Source organism: Microcebus murinus, chromosome 22, assembly GCF_040939455.1.
Source record: "Microcebus murinus isolate Inina chromosome 22, M.murinus_Inina_mat1.0, whole genome shotgun sequence".
Classification (NCBI taxonomy): domain Eukaryota; kingdom Metazoa; phylum Chordata; class Mammalia; order Primates; family Cheirogaleidae; genus Microcebus; species Microcebus murinus.
This window is the reverse complement of record NC_134125.1, coordinates 2312199-2327471: the sequence shown is the minus strand read 5'-3', so window position 1 is coordinate 2327471 and position 15273 is coordinate 2312199. Positions and strand designations below refer to the sequence as shown.

At 57.7% G+C, this 15273-nt stretch overlaps 1 protein-coding gene across 1 annotated transcript in view; it reads right to left on the bottom strand.

The window, feature by feature from the left end:
- Positions 1 to 49: 49 nt before the first annotated feature.
- Positions 50 to 15273, bottom strand: part of TMEM132D (transmembrane protein 132D) — a 528577-nt gene continuing 513353 nt past the window's right edge. The window contains exons 9-12 of the mRNA XM_075996848.1: positions 11449 to 11654; positions 9092 to 9365; positions 6343 to 6534; positions 50 to 2416 (exon numbers count right to left, since the gene is read on the bottom strand). Coding sequence (XP_075852963.1) covers positions 1223 to 2416; positions 6343 to 6534; positions 9092 to 9365; positions 11449 to 11654 — 1866 coding nt within the window. The 3' untranslated portion in view covers positions 50 to 1222. The remainder of the gene's footprint in view (positions 2417 to 6342; positions 6535 to 9091; positions 9366 to 11448; positions 11655 to 15273) is intronic.

Below are 15273 nucleotides of genomic sequence, written 5' to 3'. Positions count from 1 at the left end.
GGCTTCCCGCCGGACCCACCCCCCTCCCCGCCCGCCCGCACACCCCAGCTCCCCTGGCACCTTCCACACACACACCTGGATTTTGTCTCAACAGCCTGGAGGGTAAATTCTTGGACAGGAGACCCACCACGAATGGTGACAGAGCCATCGCAAAACAGCCCTGTCGTCTGTCCGGAAAGGTGAGGAAGGGACACCCCCTGGTGCTGAACCCCCGTGAATACTGCCCCCCCCAGCGAGCCCCAAAAACCAGGCTCGTCAAAGATGGGCGGCGTGCGCCATCACCTGGGAGTTGACACAAAGCCCGCGGTGGGGGGAGGGGACTCAGGGAATACTGGAAACTTTCCCCTCCCCCAGGCCCCCACCCTCACCTGCAGATGACTGACAGCTTTTGGAAAGGTGGCCACACAGTGGAGGAATGCAAACTTAAACACGGGGAACTTGCTAGAAAGAGCCTGGGTTCTTTGAACCTGACTGAAATCCTATGCCCAGTATCCTTAGTTTACAAATTAAAGAAACGCTCTGAGCTGCTCAGAGGGTGTGTGTGTGTGTGTGTGTGAGTGTTTGCTCTTGGCATGTAGTTACAAAGGTATTTTGTCACTTGTCCCCTTTCAGGCCTGGTCAGCAACTGCCTCGCTCGGCCGATGACCCGGTGAGGCCCCGCCCCGGTCTTTGAGAGGCAGGGACTGGCAGTCACGCCTCCTGGAGCCGCCTGGGCGGGAGATGGCCGGTGGTCACCTGCCGCTGCAGGGCGCATGGCACGCTCCCTCCCTTCGATCCACGCCGCGCCCAGCCCGAATCTCGCTTTCCTCCCGCCGTTTTGCGACAGGGGATGTTGAGGCCACGTGGATGTTACAGTGTCCAGATCGCTTTGCTCAGCGAGAGGCAGCAAGAGAGAGGCTGTCCCCCCCGGAGCCTCTCAGAGGCGAGGGGACTCAGATCTCCTTTTTGTCCCAAGTTTTAACAATCTTGCCACGTGGGACACACCCCTGGGCTTTTAAGCAAGATGTCCTACGCTGGGATGCGGGTGCCCGTGCTGACTCGGGGGGCCCCCTTCCGCACCCACCCCCGCCGGCCGAGCAGGGGTTGTTTTCTGAGGCTGCATGGACAAGGTCACCCTCGTCTCGTCCCGCCGTCCCGTTTCTGTCCCGGGCGCGCCGTGGCTACACATCCTGGAATTAAAGGCTGAAAGGTGAGTGAGAACAGGTGTCCCTGCGTGTCCGGCTCACACGCTTTCGTGTAACCGCTCCATGTAGCCATGCAGCTCCGCACAGCCCCCGGGCTCCAGGTCCCGGCAGACCCACTTAATGTCGTCACCGCCGCCGCCCCTCGCCGCCCCAGGGTCCCTGGCGGGGCAGGTGTCGTCCTCGGGGGCGGCGGCGAAGGTGGTGAACTTCACCCTTTTCCGTTTTGAGGTAGGGGATGCCGGGGGCTCGCTTTTCGGCTCTTTCCCGTCCGTGGCGGTGGCTCCCAGCGGCTTGAACAGCTGCCCGTTGATGCTCTTCTGGGAGTCCGTGCTGAGGAGGAACTTGCTCTCCTCGAAGTCCACGCCCCTGTCGATGGCCGTGATCTGCTCCTCTTGGGAAGACGTGAAGTTCACGTGGCTCTCCAGCAGCTCTGTCCGGTTGCTCAGCCCCAGCCAGTCGTGGGAGTGGCTCAGGCCCTCCTGCTCCTCGAAGGGCACCTGCTTGTGCCTGTACTTCAAGGCGAAGGCGGCGCAGTTGACCAGGAAGACCAGGATGGCCAGGCAGAAGACGCCCAGCAGCGCGTACATGCCGATCTCCAGGTCGCTCAGCCCCTTGGAGGCCTGCATGAGGTCGTTCTCATCCAGCCCCCCCGTGCCCCTGGGCAGCTCCACCTGGGCTGGGAAGCTGGTGAGGTCGATGGGGAGGGTCTGCAGGTGGCCCTCACCGTCCAAGAAGCCCCCCTGGCCCTTCTTCCGCAAGGGCGGCCTCTCCGTGGCCGGGCCCCTCCCTTCCAAGAGTCCCACGGAGGAAGAGCTGCTGTAGAACCTTCCTTCCGGGCTCTCCCACCCCTGCAAGGGCTGTTTGGGTCTGCGCTCGCCGACCTCGTTCCCCAGGTGAACCTGGCCCGCGCCAGGGTGCCTGCTGTCGCTGGCGTTGGGGTTGGCGTCGTTCTGGCCGAATTTCACTTTGATGTTTGCCGTCCCGACGGCCAGCACGCTCTTGCGCTTGGATTTCTGGCAGGACTCGCTGATTACCATTTCCACCTTCACCAGGGCGCCCTGGCCTTCCGTCTCGGCGGCGATGACAGGCCACTTGAGTCTGGGGTCTTGGTGGATGGAGACCACCTTCTCGTCCAAGGACGCGGCCACCAGGGAGAAGTCTTTCCCGTCGTAGATATCCAAGGGCGTGACTGCGCCGTCACTGAACTGGACCCAGCAACTGATGGCGGCCTCCTGTGGAGAAGGATAAGTTAATCAAAGCGGGCCAGTCGTCGCTCACCCAGCACTAAGCACCGAGCACCAAGGCAGAACACACACACATCCTGGCAGAAATAACGCTACAAGAACAAAGAGGGACCTTTCAAACAGTGGAGAAATAAGGGGACAGGAGGTGCCAAGGGTATAAAACAGACCGAATTCTTATAAAGACGTAGAAGCAAAATACAGCAGCAACAAGAAAATGCTAGCAACAAAACAGGACAGATGTGCACACTCCCTAATGACACCTGCTTTTTAAATTTTTGTTGTTTTTTTAATCTGGAGGTGTTAAAGGCAAGATGGACCCTGAGGCTGTTCCGAATCTCCTTCTGCACAGTAATAAATTGCACGTCGAAGGAGATTACCAGTCAGTGGGGTCATTTACAAGCATTACACATTTAAATGAAAAAATATTTATTACATTATTTTTAAGTTACTTCCATACTGAGTGCCCATGCCCACGACACAGAGGAAAGCCCCTCGTCTAGACAGGGGTGCCCCAGCAGGCTCTGGTTTCAGCGGCCCGGGGTCTGCAGGGATGGGTTTGCGCCAGGTGAGACCAGCCAGCCAGAGCGGGAGACGCCCCCGGCTCCAAAGTCTGTCTCCCCCTCCACCCCGTGCCCTCCTCCCAGCCCTAGCTGGAGGAAACTGGGAGTCGGGCCGAGGTGTGCCCACGCCCCCACCCCTTGCCTTGTTCCCTTTGTCGATTTAGACCAACTGCCTTTGCGAGCAGTCTGAGCAGGCAGATTGTTGGAGGTAACGTCCAACTTAAGGCGAGACTTTCCTTTTGATGAAGATGTCGTTGTGCTTGACGGTGACCTGTCAGGGCCATTGCTCCCCCTCCCTTGGAGAACCGGCTCCACCCCATGCTTGGAATGAGGACCGCTCCGTGAGCCGCCTGACCCTGCCTGCCTGGCTGCGGCCACCCTGGGCAAGGGAGACAGAGACAGCTGCTGCGAGAGCCGTCAGTCTCGGCAGCGTGGAGCTGGCCGCCACCTCTCTCTCTCTCTCTCTGATTGTCTCTCTCTCCCCTCAAATAAGAGAGACGGGACTAAGGAAGTTAGGTGTGGGAAGGTGAGCAGCGGGAGCTCGTGTAAAATCAGGGAACGAAGCCCCGCGTTGGAGCAATCACGATGGATCGTGCGTAGGCAAGTGTGTGGGCATAGCATTTATGCACAGGAGGAGGAGAATGAAGTAGACCCAGATAAAAACAGAGGGGAGGGAGAGAGTGGACGGGAGAGAGACTGTTGACCTTCCGTTTCCTCCAAGGTCCCACATCTGGGTCTATGAGATTCCCCTCATCCTCCGAACACATCCCTTGTCATTGACACCTGCCCGAGTGGGTTTCTACTCCGTGCACCCACCGGCCCCTGACCGAGACAGAAGTCAATCGTACCCGGCTGCTGTTTAGTCTTTGGAAGTAAGAAGAGAGGCACCTCGAGGGTGGCTGTGGACTCTGGGTCTGTCTTCCCTCGGCTCAGCCGATAACTGCTCATTTTGTTAGATGTTGGTTCGGACCAGCTGCTACGTTGAAAACCCGGCCAAGACACAGCGCAAAAGTCATTGCACATGGCACTGACTTACCAGGTCTCGGTCTGCCGCGAAATCCGAGCAGAACATTCAGATGCGCAATGGATTTCCCGACACCACCACGCCAGAGCCGAGTTGCGCGGCTGGTAAGCGCCCTGCAGACCGACCACGGAGGGGATCGCAGGGTGGCGTGTGTAGCTCCCCACGTCAGAAATAGATGAGCTCTTTGGACTTTTTCTAGCTGCATCCGATCACTTCCCTAACTCCTAGCTGGCAGTGGCCTGATCCTATCATCCCCGATCTTATCATCCCTGATCTTATCATCCCTTATCATCCCTGGTCTTATCATGTCAAGGACAGAAAGCCACCTCGGGCTACCTCTTCTTGGCTGTCTGTAACCTGCCTCCTGGCTGGCTCCCTTCCTCCACAAAAAGGAAGTTAGCCTTGGCCAGGAATTCTTATCTGTTCCTGGGATCATCCGCTTTCAAGTGTTCTCTAATCCCTAACCCTACACACAAGGACCAGAGTGGAAGGGCTGAGAGGTCAGCGGATACCCGACCAGGAGCATCATGTGACAGGCGCAGGCGGGAAAATGGGGGGCCCCACGTGCCCCAAGGCAAGCCCGGTCAGTGCTTCCTCCTGCTCTGAAGACAGTTACAACGTCAGCTGGAGCATGAGGGGATGGCGGAGTCTGGTCACTTGTCCTACGGAGGGGCAGCTGCGGGGAAGGGGCTCCTGACCCACAGTGGAAGCTGCCAGAAAAACCTGGCATGTGGGCCAGAGGGCTCCCAGCATCCTGTGGGAGGATGGACCCTTGTCATGGGGTACAAGGAAAGGGAATGGCCGGGACCACTGTCTCTTGTTAGGTAAGGCTCACCCGGGTCTCTGTGTTCCTTCTACGAAGTAATGTCTACTCACCTTGCTAGACGTGAACAAACACAAATGCCCCATGAGCTTGTTTGGAAAGCAGTGCATCAACACGCAACCGTGCACAGCACACACATGCACACAACACATACACACATGCACACACACAGGCACACACACAACACAAAACACAATACATACACAAGATACACATACACATGGGCATACATGTAACACAAACACACACAACATACACAATACAATAGCCATACAGCTCACAATACTTATACAAGACATGTGTACAACACACACACAACATACAATACACACAAATATGCACAACACACATGTATACATATACACACATACACAGAAGACACATGCACACACACAAGGTTCACGCACAGACACACACAGTACACTCTGTTAGCACACACTGGTTTCAGATTAAGTCAAGTGGGGACTGGCATCACCTTGGGGCTATTTCTGCCTGAGCTATGCAGTCACTGGTGTGGGGACAATCTCCGGTCTCTTACCATTGCCCAGACTGTCTCCAGGCTCCTGCAGGGACCTGGCAGTAGGCTGTGGCATCTCCTCTGAGCCTGTACCCAGCCTCCTGCCACTTCCCACTGCCGTGGGGGTCCGGCCACCCGCAGGGCTGGGGGAGACCGGAGGGCGTGAGCCTGCGTGTGCAAGCCACACGGTGGCTGGGAGCTTTTCTCCATGCTTCTGCCTCCAGGAGCTTGTAACTTTTTAATTGCATATTTATTTACATATTTATTTCTTGCATCTTTGTTTGGGGGGAGCTAGGAGCCATGGGGCAGAGCAGCCATCTGCGCCACAGGTGTCTTTGCAGATTGATAAACTGGACAGGTGATCCCTCTGCTTTGTGAGACTAACCTGGTGTGTGACTCACCTGGTGTGAGACCCCCACCTGGTGTGAGACCCCTCACCTGGTGTGAGACCCCCCCACCCAGTGTGAGACCCCCCCACCCGGTATGAGACTCCCCTACCTGGTGTGAGACCCCCCACCTGGTGTGAGACCCCCCCACCTGGTGTGAGACCCCCCCCACCTGGTGTGAGACCCCCCCACCTGGTGTGAGACCCTCATCTGGTGTGAGCCCCCCCACCTGGTGTGAGACCCCCCACCTGGTGTGAGACCCCCCACTTGGTGTGAGATCTCCCCCACCTGGTGTGAGACCCCCCACCTGGTGTGAAACCCCCCCACCTGGTGTGAGACCCCCCCATCTGGTGTGAGACACTCCCCACCTGGTGTGAGACACCCCCCACCTGGTGTGAGACCCCCCCACCTGGTGTGAGAGACCCCCCACCCGGTGTGAGACCCCCCACCCGGTGTGAGACCCCCCACCTGGTGTGAGACCCCCCACCTGGTGTGAGACCCCCCACCTGGTGTGAGACCCCCCACTTGGTGTGAGACCCCCACCTGGTGTGAGACCCCCATTGAGTGACCCACCTGAGCTGTGTGTCCGGCCCTGCCTCCGTACCTGTTTGGGCTTCTGCAGAAGTTCCTGAGCCACCGCGGTGGCGAAGATGGCCCTGTTGCTCCCCGGGCTGAGCTGCAAGGACAGTGACAGCCCTGTCACCAGCTGGACCCCGAGGTCCGTGATGGTCACCTTCTCATCTAGCACAGTGATGGTCTTTTCGGCCAGGATGGCATCCGACAGGGGAGACAGGATCTGGAGGGGCAGAAGCGGCAGGACAGGGAAAGGCTTCTGTGGTCCTGGGGCTTCCTCCAACCGCACAAGAGACGCGCGCGCAGGGCAGGGCACAGAGTGGCAAGTGAGCCAGAGTGGAGGAGAACGGGTCCCCCCGCTGACGCCCCTTCTAGAACATACATCTTGCTTGAGAAAACATGATGCACGTTTCGCCTACCAGCAAGCAGGTGCTGAGGTGTGGACAGGCAGGGCTTGGTGTCCACCCTGCACCCCCCGAATAAACTCCATTTCCCGCCACCCACCACCCTTGCCCTCAGTAGTTAGCATCTCAGTGCTGGCTTTGTGATTCTTCTACAGCACAGATTGCCCTACTATTATTTAATGTGAATTTTGTTTAAAATTATGTATTTTACCGAAGTGATTTGTTTTTCAAACATCTTCACATCACCAAAGAACCATGGGCTTGATACCCCAGTTGTATGTATTTATGCCTTGCTCTCTTGCACGTGAACATCCAGGTGCCACAATGAGGGAGAGCTTGCTGGTCCTGGACCATCTCGGTGATGCTATGTGTCACCAGGAGTCCACACTCGATGCCTTGAGCGACGCCGAGCCGTGGTGCCGGTCACACTCTGATAAGCACAGCTCCGAGTGTCTGCGCCCGGCGCCAAGATCCCGAAGTCTCATTTCTCCTCGGGACGCCTGTAACGACCTCAAAAATGAGGCTTATGGACAACGTGGACCCTGAGCAGGAAATCCTGCTTCCGAGGGGCATCCGTGGCCTCACTCTTCCCTCCTCTGATTCGCTCCGGCCGCCGGCCGTGGGTCTTTGACCTCCTGGATGAAATTGTTTCCCCCTCATCCACCTGCTTTCTTGACCCCGTTCTCTTGTCAAGTTCTTGCTGATGTTTATGAAGGTGTACGGCAAGAGAACTGTCTTCCCGGGGCTCCTTAAGCCCAGCACCAAAACTGCGTCCTTCTGCCTAAATGCCATCTTTGCTTTCTGGGTCTGATGGTGGCCATCCAGACGGCAGTGAGCTTGGGACACCAGTCCCCAGGAGGAAGCGGACAAGTGGATTTATAACTCGGGAGGGCACAGGGAGAACAAATAAAAGAACTACGGGTCTCAATTTTCTTTTTTTAAGGTGTGGGAAGCTGGCCCAATCTCTTCCTTCCTAATACGTGACTTCTGAATACTTTGCCATTTCCTCTTTGCACGTAAACTATCGCTCAGGGTGGGTGGTTAGTACCAATTTCTCACGCGAGTCTGAATCTCCAGGCATTAGGCGTGAGTTTAGCCTACGGATTTATTGTGGGAATGCAGGTCTGTCAGCTCCTCCGTCTATTGTGTAGGTTGCAAGCTCCTGTCTACGGGGCGGTGTATTTTGTCTGTCATATGTAATACCTTAAAATGGAATTAATGATCATAATTGTACGGAAGCCAGAAGGTTTCACATGAAAAGACAGATTTCCGGCTTTTCTGGAAAAGTTGGAACATGTGGCCACACGGGGCTCGCATTTCTGCTGGGCAGCTTTTTAGCAGGTTGTCACTTTGTCACAGTCCTCACCACTCCTTATTGTCTCTGTAACACCGAGTGCGAAACCAGTCACCACCTTTCAGCTCACGTCCAGCCTGCCCCCCTCACGAACGTTGCCTTCTCAGCTTCTAGAGATCATTTGCGCGTTCGACTCCCGGTCTACAGCCTAAACCCATCTGTTTTCCTCCTTGAATGAAATGATCTTTTCAACACACCAGCCAATATCCCAGAACGGATGTTTTAGATCTTTCATGATCCAACGTAGTTTGGGCTGTAAGGACTGCTCACGTGCAGCTCGCTGCCGTAGGTGCCTCACAGGTTGCTTAAGGAGATGGCCACCTCGTCTCTGAATGGGCAGCTATTGAGGAACAAAGCCTTCCTTTTTTTCTCACAGGGGAGGCAAATGACCAGCCCTCTGCAAGCTTTCCAGAACACTGTTCTGTAAAAATGTTTGTTTCAAAACCCCCATGGCATTGCACGCCGGCTCTCGCCATTCCCGTTCCCCGGCAGGAGGGGCCTGCAAGACCGACCGAGTCATAGTCTCCTCGTTCCTGCCTTGGCATGTCTCTGGGATGCTCCGGTGGCCACCAGACGCAGGGTGGACACGCGGTAGAGTCGGCCGCAATGTCGTCAGAGGACGGAAGCTTTTAGGCAGCAAAGCTCAGCGAGGACAAAGTGGCTCAGCAAGACGACGCTGCCTTCACGCCCTCGATTGAGACGAGGTGAGCTCGCCTCGAGGGCTTTGTTCACCAAGATGGTGACGACTACCAGGGTTGGGGGGAACATGACGCCTTGGAGCTTCAAACACGACCCGCCAGAGGAGCCAGTCCAGGGCTCCTCACGTGCACGTCATACGTGCGGGATTTCGAGATTCTCATCGCACCGTTACGTGGTCACTTACGCGGTTTCTCCCGCACTGTTTCTCTAAATGCTCTCGCCCTGAAAGCAGCCACGGTCCTATGCAGTGACAAGCCACTGAGTTCTCACCTGGGCAGGGCAGAGGCAGGGGACAGGCAGCCCTTGCCAGGGGGACCCCTTACCTGGATGGTGGTCATGCCCAGCTCCTGCCCGACCAGGACCTGCCCCCCTTGCAGTGTGGCGATCCTGGGCTCCTCCACCTGCATGAAGTCGCCGATCAGCTCCGTGATGTCCACCTGCCAGTCGGAGCCCAGCAGGTGGGCCAGGTGGGCCCCAGCGTCGGCCGCCTCTGCCACGAACTGCGTCAAGACCCGCACCATGGCGTGCTGGTACTGCAGCGTGCAGCCGCGGCCCCTCCTCTCCTCGTCCTCCTCTTCCTCACTGTCCCCTGCCGGCCTGTCGAGGAGTCAGTCGGGGTCAGCACACGGGAACCATGGGGAAGGTGAGCAAGCCGCGAGCCCTGCCCTCCAGGAATCCACAGCCAGCCACACGGAGGCGGCATTTGGGGGATTTGACCAGAGTGGTCGGGTACGAGCACTGACCAATCGGAATGGATTGGGGTGGCGGGCAGAGTTTGAGATATTCCCAAAGACCCCCCTGCCCAAGCTCTTGGCATTTGCTTTGTGAAATCCCCTCCCCTTGAGCCAGGGCTGCACCTAGTGACTTTCTTGCCATGAGAAAACTGCAGCCAGAATGATCGGATGGTCACTTTCACGGTTAGATTTTAAAACGCTCTGCCTTCTGTCCTGCCTGTGCTTTCTGCCCTCGATTCTCCTCGCTTGGCTGCTCTGATGAAGCAAGCTGCCCCCTGGAGACGTCCCCCTGGCCGGAATCTGACGGTGACATCTGGCCAGCAGCCGGCGAGGAACCGAGACCTGCCGGCACCCCCGTGAGGGACCCGGATGTAGATCCTTCCCCGGGAGAGCCCCGAGAGGAGACCCCAGCCCCACTGACGGCGGGATCGCAGCTTGGGAGAGACCCGGCTCACAGGACCCGGCAAAAACCACACCCGCATTCCCGGTCCGCGGACACTGCGGAATAATATATGTTATTCTTTTAAGCTGAGCTAAGTTTTGGGGTAATTTTTAAACCACTACGTTTTGGGCCAAGGCGCTAAGTTGTTCAGCAATAGGTAACTAACATGGAGGAGCTGTGGGCGGCTAGCGTGTCCCTATGAGCCAGCACACCCAGGAGGTGGGTGCCGAGCCCAGGGAAAGGCAAAGTGGGAGGAGAAAGGCAGGCGGACGAGGCCGGGATGGTTTGAGGGGACAGGTGTCAGCTGCTCTCGCAGCATCCAATGCCTCATGTACCGTTGGCCTTGTATGGCACCGCCGTGGTCCCCGTCAGAGCACCAGCGGCTCCGCTCGCCTCTCGAACCCTCTGCCGCCGCGTCTGAGCCGGACAGCCGTGGCGGCATCTGGGACATGCCACCACCAGACTCAGCAGGTTATTTGGTAAATCTGTCCCTGCCGTTTCCCTCCCTGTGGCATCAATAGTCCCTCCCTAACCCAGCCTCCAACTCAACGCCCTGACACCCCAGCGATTTATAAAAGGGTCATCGCTGAAGCTAACTTACCTACGTGAGACCCACGACCTCAGCCCTCGAAGCATCCTGTCCCCCCAGGGCTCATGAAGACTAAGGGGTGGGTTTGGGGGGAAGGGACACACGAGTCACTTCTCAGATAAGTGCAACTCTCAGATAAGTGCACCTCCTTGTCTGACCCTGCACACACTCACTTTTGGCGTTCTGCCTGTCCCTGAGGCATGGGTCCTCATGCACGGGGCCTTCCGAGATGACCAGGCCTGTGAGCAGAGAGCCCGAGCTTCTTCCGCAACTCCCTCTGCCTGCAGCTCACTGCACGGCGGATCGTGGAGACTCTGATCAAACTCTATCGGACTCCACCAGAGCGAAGTATCAAACACACGGAGGACTAGCTTGGACCTCATTTTACCGAGGCGGAGAGCTCGGAGCCCTGGTCGGGTGGCATGTGTTCCTGTGCCCTCCCCCCTCCAGTGGATATCTGTTGTGTGCTCCTTCCCTGCCTCAGTCTCCCCTTGTCCTGGAATTGGGCCGTCGGTCCGGGCAGGGGAGACTCTTCCTCTGTCCCCTCCAGCTCCGGCCAGGAGACCATAGCCACCCCCTGTGTTCTCTCCGCTTGGCTGCACTCACTAGCTGAGGGGTGGCACCCAACTCCAACCAAGGCAAGATGAGACTTAAATCCAGGACTTTGCTGGGGCTGGTGGGAAGGACAGGGTGTCCTTTCTGCTGGCGTTGCAGAGGAGACAGGAAGGGCGCGACGTGGAGCCGTAGGAGAGCGCCCAGTGGAGGGCGGGTGAGGCCAGCACGGAGCAGACGGAGCCGAGAGACGGAGAGAGACTCCATCCTTAGACGTCGTGAGGACCCTCGGGTCCAGGCATACCCCCAAGTTCCCTTCTTAGCCTGAGCGCATTCAACGCAGACTTGGATGGGAGCACCCACCTTTTGCTGGCCACGATGGGGACCCTCCAGCCCTTGATCTGGTTGAGCTCGGCGTCCGAGACCTCGATCTGCAGGGGCAGCCGTGGCACCCACACTGTCACCTCCAGGGCGGCGCTCAGGTGCTGGTAGGTGAAGTTCACCACCGCGTTCACCTTGCCTTTCATCTCCTTCCCGTTGACAAAGACGTAGTCGCACCTGTCAGAGACCTGCGGAGAGGAGAGAAACGGGGGGCGGATGGGCGGGCGAGCCGCCGTCCTATTCTGCATGCAGCCCCCCGGGAGGGCACGCCAGGCTGCTTGGGGGTCGCTGCTGGGGGAGTGAGTGCTCGTGTGGACAGAGGAGAGGTCGGTTGTTGCTTTCGAGTCGAGCAGGTGCAGTTACGACGGGTGCTGTCCGAGCTCCGCCCCCGTCCCCTGGCGCCCGTTTTGATCGGTTCGCTGCAACCCGCACAGGAGCTGCAGCCGTGTTGCTCACAACTCACGCCGCGTGTTTTGGACGCAGACGGCGCTTAGGTGGCTGGAGCTGTGCCCCTCGGAGTGACCCGGGCAGGACGCCCTGGCCACCCTGCTTCTCTGCCCAGTGACTGACCGTTGTGAGGCATGAGCCCAGCCTCTGCCCCACGGAGGGACAAGCCGCGTGGTCTGGACGACTCTCCAGCGCCCCGCATGGGACCCAGCTCCACCTCGCCTGGAACTGCCCTGGCGCAGCTTCTCTGCTTTTCCCGCCCTGCCCCCTCGCTCCGGCAGGTGCATCCCGAGCACGTCCTCGGCCAACCTCGAGCCGACAGCTCTCGCTCTCGGGCGCGGGTGGATCCGGAGGCCCAACTCGCACTTGTGGCTCCTCAGAGGGGCTCAGTGGGGTTCTCGCACGCCGCTCACCATGCTAACTGGCCCAGTAACACACCTCCCGTGGGGTCTTCCCTGTGCCCCGTCTGGCTGCTCACTCCCTCACCCTGCGTCCAGGGATCGCTCCCCAAGCAAACCCCCCTCTCCCCTGCTTCCAAGTCCACGCCGCAATCTCTGCTTCCCCCGGAACCCGAGCGTGTTGATTCCCTGCATCCTCGGAGCAGCTGCGATACCAGGTTTCACTGCTAGTCCCACATTCCAGCCGAGGAAACCGGGAGCAAAGGAGCCCGCCTGTGGTCCCCTCCCCCCCCAGCCCTGGGAAGGGCAGAGCAGGAGGCAGCCCCGGGAGTCTGGCTCCGGAGCCAGGACCTCAGGCACCGGACCTTCTTCTCCACGCCAACGCTCACGAGAAGAACCAAGGCCAGAGAAAGGACTCTGGGGTCCTGTCTGTCCTCCAGCTTTCAAGGGAGGGCTGAGAGTCCTTCGCTTCTGGCCCTGAACGAGAATTGGGGTCGGTCTCTGGGAGAGTGCGGGAGTCTGAACCCTGGTCCCAAAGAGATCCGCGCCCTCATCTCCAGGACCTGCGAATGCCGCCTCGAGTGTCAAAAGGGACTTTGTGGATGTGACTACATTAAGGGTCTTTTCTCCACCCCCCCCCCTTCTGGCTTTATTTGCAAGTAAGTAATTGGCGGATGAGATTGCATATACGTGTGCAGGTGTATGACGTGACGTGTTGACATACACGTGCAACGTGAAATAATTGCCACGATCAAGCTAGTCCCCCTACCCGTCACCCCACGCAGTTGCTTTTGCGTGTGAGTGATGAGAACATTTAGGGTCTACTTTCCTGGCAAATCTTAAGTGTACATGGGTACACACATTAAATCCCTGCATGTAGCAACCTGCATAGCTGCAACTTTGTACCCTTCGGCCAGCATCTCTTCCTGTCCCCCACCTCTTTCCCCACCCCCAGTCCCCGGGAACCACCCCCTTCTACTCTCTGTTTGCACGAGTCTGACTTTTCTAGCTTCCACCTGGGAGTGAGATGGAGCAGTGCTGGCATCATCCTGCGCCTGGTCTGTTCCACTCAGCACAACATCTTCCTGGTTCGTCCGCGTGGTCACAAAAGGCGAGTTTTCCTTCTTTTTTGAAGGCTGCATAGTATTCCGATATGTCTGTACGCCACATTTTCCTTATCTATTCATCCATTGACGGACTCGTAGGTTGTTTCCATATCTGGGCTACGGTAAATAGTTAAACTAAGGATCTTGCGAGGGGGGGTTATCCTGGACTATTTGAGTGGTCCCTTGAATGTAATCCAACCCGTCCTTGCAGCAGGGAGGGAGGGAGGGAGGAGGCAGGGGGTGCATGACCACAGGAGCAAGAGGCTGTGCCCCCGGCTTTGCAGGGGGGAGGAAGGGCCCGGGACAGGCGTTCTGGAGGCTGGAAGACTCAAGGAAACAGATGCCCGCGCCCCCCCACCCCCCGAGCAGCTGGAGGGAGCGCTGCCCTGCCAACACCTGGATGAAACTGGTTGCAGCCTTTCGACCTCAGAACTAGGGGAGAACAAATGTGTGCCGATTCAGTCGCAAAGCTCAAAAAGCGTCCAATCAACTACAAGCTTTAACATCCAATGAGCAACAAGCTTTAACATCCAATCAACAACAGTGGGATTCAAAAATTACCCAATCAGGATCACGCAAGCAGCAGGGGCTGGAAACAGGCAATGGCTCTTGGGCTGGGGGCATTCCGGCCACGTGGGGGCCCCCGGGTGGCTCTCTGCCCCGGGGCCCGGCCCCAGCAACGCACCCTCCAACTGGCCACGCGCAGCGCTGGCCCGCGGAGATGCGGAGCGACAGGGAGGTGGCAAGCGGCCGAGTCCCAGCGCCCGACATTTTCCGTGTCATTATGACCCTGGGTTCCCCGACAGGAAACTTGGGGCCCAGCGATACCAAACCACTTTTCCCGAGGACACGGGACCAGGAAGCGGTAGAGGCCAGATTCAGTCCCGAGCCGAGCCGGCACCTGCCGCCGTTCTCCACGGATGGTGTCACTCCTGCCTGCGGGTCCCTTGCAGTCCGCCCTTTCGGGGGATGCAGACCTCACGTTGGCACTCAAAGCGGAGAGAGAAAAGGCAAAGCAGAAATGATCAGGTTGTCCGGGCATCGTAAGAGGCATTTCCAACGAAGGGGCCTTTTATGTTCCCATGGAGGCAACAGATGCAAATCGCACAAGGCGGGCTGCCTGCCGTGCGCCTCCGAATCCAGGGGGGATGATCGATAGCGCCGCAGAGAGATGTAGACCCAGGTGCATTTACGAGTCGGAGGTGTTTGTCGTCCACGATCTCTGTCAGTAGCTTAAATCTGATGGAAAAGCTGAACGGACGTGCTGCAAGCTCTGGTGGCTTTATTGTAATCTGTGGCCTGGCTACGGCTCTCCCTGCCTCAGGGGCCGGCAGTCTTTAATCTAAGGCTTTTCCTGTTTCAAGTCTTCTGTCTCAGGCTGAATTGTCGCAGGGGGGTGGGCTTCTTGGAAGGAAGAAAGGGGGAAGAGGGAGGGAGGGAGGGGAGGAAAAAGGAAGAAGAAAGAAAAGAAATACTGACACAAATGTCCGATAAGACTCATTTTCAGAGAAACAAGGCTCCTTGATGAATTGAACTTTCCAGGCCTTCTTGCCAAACCAGGCGTTCTACGAAAATGAGCCTCATGTGCGTCCCAGATGAGCAGGACACGAAATCCCCTCTGCTGTAGGGAGTGGGTGCCTGGGGGGACCACGTACAGTTAGGAGTGTAAAACCAACTCCTCATTTTGTTCTGTTTTCTTTTTCTTTCTTTCTTTTTTTTTTTTTTTGAGACAAAGTCTCACTCTGCCCGGGCTGGAGTGCCGTGGCGTCAGCCTAGCTCACAGCAACCTGAAACTCCTGGGCTCAAGCGATCCTCCTGCCTTAGCCTCCCAAGTAGCTGGGACTACAGGCGCACAC